The sequence below is a fragment of the Plasmodium malariae genome (genome assembly GCF_900090045.1).
Source record: "Plasmodium malariae genome assembly, chromosome: 10".
Classification (NCBI taxonomy): domain Eukaryota; phylum Apicomplexa; class Aconoidasida; order Haemosporida; family Plasmodiidae; genus Plasmodium; species Plasmodium malariae.
The window spans coordinates 1,582,501-1,587,500 of NC_041784.1; the positions used below are offsets into that span (position 1 = coordinate 1,582,501).

General features: G+C 27.1%; 1 protein-coding gene across 1 annotated transcript in view; it reads left to right on the forward strand.

Moving 5' to 3' along the window:
* Positions 1 to 1,962: 1,962 nt before the first annotated feature.
* The window catches only part of DCP1 (mRNA-decapping enzyme subunit 1, putative), a gene marked incomplete at both ends in the record, with an annotated part of 3,888 nt that continues 850 nt past the window's right edge, over positions 1,963 to 5,000 (forward strand). The window contains one exon of the mRNA XM_029005638.1: positions 1,963 to 5,000. This exon is cut by the window's right edge and continues 850 nt beyond it. Coding sequence (XP_028862207.1) covers positions 1,963 to 5,000 — 3,038 coding nt within the window.

Consider the following 5,000-nt stretch of genomic DNA (forward strand, 5'->3'; position numbering starts at 1 on the left):
AAAAGCAATTTCTCAAACATTTTAGCAAGTAACCTTATTTTATTTTACAACCGTATGAATATCATACGGAATATACTTAATGCGTTATTACTCATATGATGTTATTCATAATGAATTAAAATCAAGTGAAATTCGCAGCTATATGAAACAAATACTTAAATAAATGGTCGAGCCCTTTGTTCTTGTTTCATTCTAATTGTTTTCTTTTATATACCATCACATTTCTTTTTTTTTATATTTTTTTACGTTTACGTTTACGTGTATTTATCTTATATAATTATGAATTTATTTTAACTTTTTTTTTTTTTTTATTAGCTATTTTAAAATTGCATTTTTTTTTTTTCCCATACCCATATACATAAATTCTGTAGCTCAATTGATTTGTGCATACAAAAGGAAAAAAAAAAATAGTAATATATTAAAATAGTAATATAGTAATATAGTAAAATAGTAATATAGTAATATAGTAATATAGTAATATAGTAAAATAGTAAAATTGTAATATAGTAAAATGGTAATACAGTAAAATGGTAATACAGTAAAATGGTAATACAGTAAAATGATAATATAGTAAAATGATAATATAGTAAAATGATAATACAATAAAATGATAATACAATAAAATGATAATACAGTAAAATGATAATACAGTAAAATGATAATACAGTAAAATGATAATACAGTAAAACAGTATCATAGTAAAATGGTAATACAGTAAAATGATAATATAGTAAAATGATAATATAATAAAACAGTATTATAATAAAATAAAATAACATAATATATATAATGTACATATATGTAACATCTAAGCACAAATAGATGCTTAAAAATGCTGTTCAATACTTATTTTTAATTTACTACTCTTTGCGTATATTGTATTCTAGTATCATTCATTTTTCTTTACTTCCTTTTTGGTTTATTTTTGTTACATTTTATATGCATGTTTGTTAATTTGTGAATTTTTAGGTTTTTCAATAATGTATGTTATTATGCGTACATACGAAAATATGTACGTACAAACATACGTAAATACGAACATATGTACATACTTATATATATAACATTGTATATATTATTTTGTATGTAAAACGTAAATGCGAACAATTATGTATAATAATCATATATAAATATTTATATGTATATACATACATATGTATTTTATATAATACAATTTAAATGGGCCCTTGAGAATATTATATATTAGAAATTTTTTTTTTTTTTTTTTGTCATTTTTTTTTATTGAAAGGTAAAATACAATACTTTCTTTGAAATTTTACTGTAGTTTTTTCATTATGTTAATATTTACATTATTCATATATGCTTATTTTTTTTGCTTTCTTTTATTTTTTTTAAATTGATGGACATTTTAATTTGAACTGTTATGTTGTTTTTCATGTTTTTCATCATTCACTTGTTTATTTTTCACTTTTTTATTTTTCATCTTTTCATTTTTCACCTGCTCATCCATTTTACGTATTTTACCTTTTTTTTTCATCCTATTTTTTTGAATATATATTAATATTTTTTAATCTATCCAAAAGAGTTTTATAATTAATAAGTATAACACTATAGCTTATAAATGCTCATTGTATATATATATATATATATATATGTATATATTTAATATCTTGTACTTTTAATTACATATTTATGTATGAATTTGCGTATATATGTACCCATTTGTGTATGCATGTCCATTTAAGTTTTTTATTCCATTAGAGTATCATTTAACGTTAAATGTATATGGCATTATAACAGACACGATATAGTTTACATATCTGTTATATGTTATATGCTTTTTTTTATTTTTGTATGTTTATGTGTATGTGTATATATAGATAGATATAGATATATAAATATAGATATATATAGATAGATAGTTATTTCATGTTGTTTATATATATATACTCCATTTTGTTTATTTAAGTTTTTTGACAAAAAATGAAAAAGAAAAGTAACATGTCCACAAATTACGGTAAGTTGAAAAGTCGTGTGAACCGTTATGATATGAACGGTTCATATAATTTCAATGAGCAAAAGGTTTCTAATAAGGCCATAGGGAATCATGCCAATAGCGATTTGAAGAGTAGCTATAGGGCGGAGGATGGTGGGAATGGCGGAAGTGTTGGTTGTAGTAGTGGAAATGCCAATGGAAACAGCAATAATAACAGTAACAAAAACGCGAACATTAGTAGTACTAATAAAAACCATGGTAATAATAATGATAGCAGTAAAGGTCATAACAGCAGTAACAGCCTTAACAATAGTAACAACCTTAACAATAGTAACAGCCTTAACAATAGTAACAGCTTTAACAACAGTAACAGCAACAATCCTGCACATGGTCATGCGAACAGCACAAGTGCCAACAACTGCTACACACATAATTTAAAATACAATAATAAAAATTCGTATTTATATGACTACAATTCGTATTACCAAAAAAAAGTTTACGAATACAAAAATAAATTTAAAGGTAGCATTACCAATAACAGCATTACCAATAATAGTAGTAAGAGTAACAATAATAACGGTAGTGGAAGTAAGGCTGTTCATACTTCATCAGCCATAGATGGTAGGAATAACTTGTCGTCTATCCATAATTCTGTAAGCATACCTAACAAAATAATAAAAGATGTAGGGGGGAATAAGTATAAAGAGGATCACAAAGAGGAGTATATAGAGGAACACAAAGAAATATACGTAGGTAAAACAAACAATAGCAATGTTAGTGGCAATAATGTAGGAGGAAGTGAAAAAAATGACGAAGATGATAAACTAAATGAAGAAATGAGTCTTTTGAGAGAAAAAATATGTTTTAAAATGTTAAAGAGTATAGACATATACATTACTGAGATAATTATGAAATCATGTTTTGTTACTGTTTATAAAATGAAAGAAGATGAATTAAAATGGACAAGGGCAGATGTTGAAGGATTCCTGTACATTGTCAGGAGATCCATAACACCTACATATAGATTAATTATAACAAATAAAAAAAATGAAAACCATTTATTACAAGATATTAATTCAAACATAAATTTATCAACAGATCAAAATTACATATTTTATAGAACCATAAATGAAGAAAAGAAGTCAAAAAGTATTTACAGTTTATGGTTTTACAGTACTGAGGAGAAGGAAAAAATATATAGCGTGTTAAAAAAGCTAGTTGAAAAGGCTCGTGTAGAAAATAGAAAAAACATTAATAGTAGTAGTGGTATTGGTATTACTACTGGTAATGGTATTACTGCTGGTAATGGTATTCCTACTACTAATGGTATTCCTACTACTAATGGTATTCCTACTACTAATGGTATTCCTACTACTAATGCAGATAATAATTGCATGAATAGAAATATGCATATTGATTATACAAAAAGTGTAAATTTAATATTATCAAAAAGTTGTGGTAATGTTGTTAAAGAGTGTTGTTCCTCATCGTCCATAGGAATAGAAAAAATAGATGATGATTCTTTTAATAATGTTAGTACTCATTATGAGAAGAAGGACGAGGATTTGCATAAGGGTAGTAACAATGAGGTAGATGATTACAGCTGTAACGATGGGCATATTGGAATAAATAGTAAAAACAATATTATAAGGAATTACGGTGGAATTATTAGTGAAACGAGGGGAGAGAGAGTCCTTACCAAAATTAGAGGTAACGAAGAAAATGATAATAATAACATGCAAAAGAAGAGCAAGTCAAAAAAGATAGCTCCTCTAATAACAGACAGTACAAAGACTGAGCACGAACATAATTCTGAGTTCAAAGCGGATAAGCAGCGCGATGTAAATGGTGGTAAAAGTGTAGGTAGCTGCAACAATATGAGCAACAACAGTAGCAACGTGGACGCCTACGAAAGCTACATGAAAAATGTGCACAACGTTAGTATCAGCGTCAATGATAATGGAGATGGCTGTGGTGGTAATGATGAAGATAATGGTAACGGTGTTGTACATATTAAGAAGAAAACATTGGATGAAATGGAAAATGTAAGTAACAACGATTACTTAAAAAGATTAAATCAAGAAAACCATTTAGAATATGGTGATAAGGCGGGGAAGAATTTGCTCTACCTAATTAAGGGTTTGTCATTAGAACAGGAAAAGGATCAGCAGGGTAAGAATTTTTTTTCCAATGATGATTATTATGAAAATAGTCATAGAAATAATTCAATTGGTGGTATAGTTAAAAATGCCGTAGCAGAAGAAAAGAGCAATTTTTCATATAAGGACATTAGCGCAAAATCGGGGGGTGAAGCCATTATGAGTTTATTAGGGTTAAGTAAGAATAATGATTTTAAAGAAGAGGATGAGGAAAAGAAAAAAAAGAAAAAAAAGAAGAATATTCATAGTAGCAGCGTTGTTGGAGGCACCGTTATAGAATCAGGAGCAGGAACAGGAGCAGTAGGATGTTGTGGTGCAAATCATTACATAAATAACGCTGGCATTGTTGGTGGTGCGAACGATTGTAATGGCCCTATCAAAGCGAGCGTGCAAAGAAGGGAGAGCGCAAATTATAGTAGTAATTATAAGAACAGTAACGTAAGCAGTACCGTAAGCACTAGTAATAAGAACATTAATAATAATAATAATAATTACAATAATAATAATAATTATAATTACAATAATAATAATAATTATAATTACAATAATAATAATAATTACAATAATAATAATAATAATTACAATAATAATAATAATAATTACAATAATAATAATAATTACAGTAATAATAAGGCATACAGTTACTCTAAGGGGAAACAGGATGGCAATAACGAGTTAGCAACGAACTACCAGCAGATGGAAAGAAAGTACAATGAAAAACAGTTGTGCCAAAGTAATTCAGTCGAAAGTTTGCATAGTAAGGATATAGAAATGATGATGAGTAATAATACGTATGAAGAAGAGAAAAATATGACAAACTCCATGGTAGACATCATTAAGATAAAATCAGGCAAAATGAACATCCACCCGGGTCCTAATGCGAT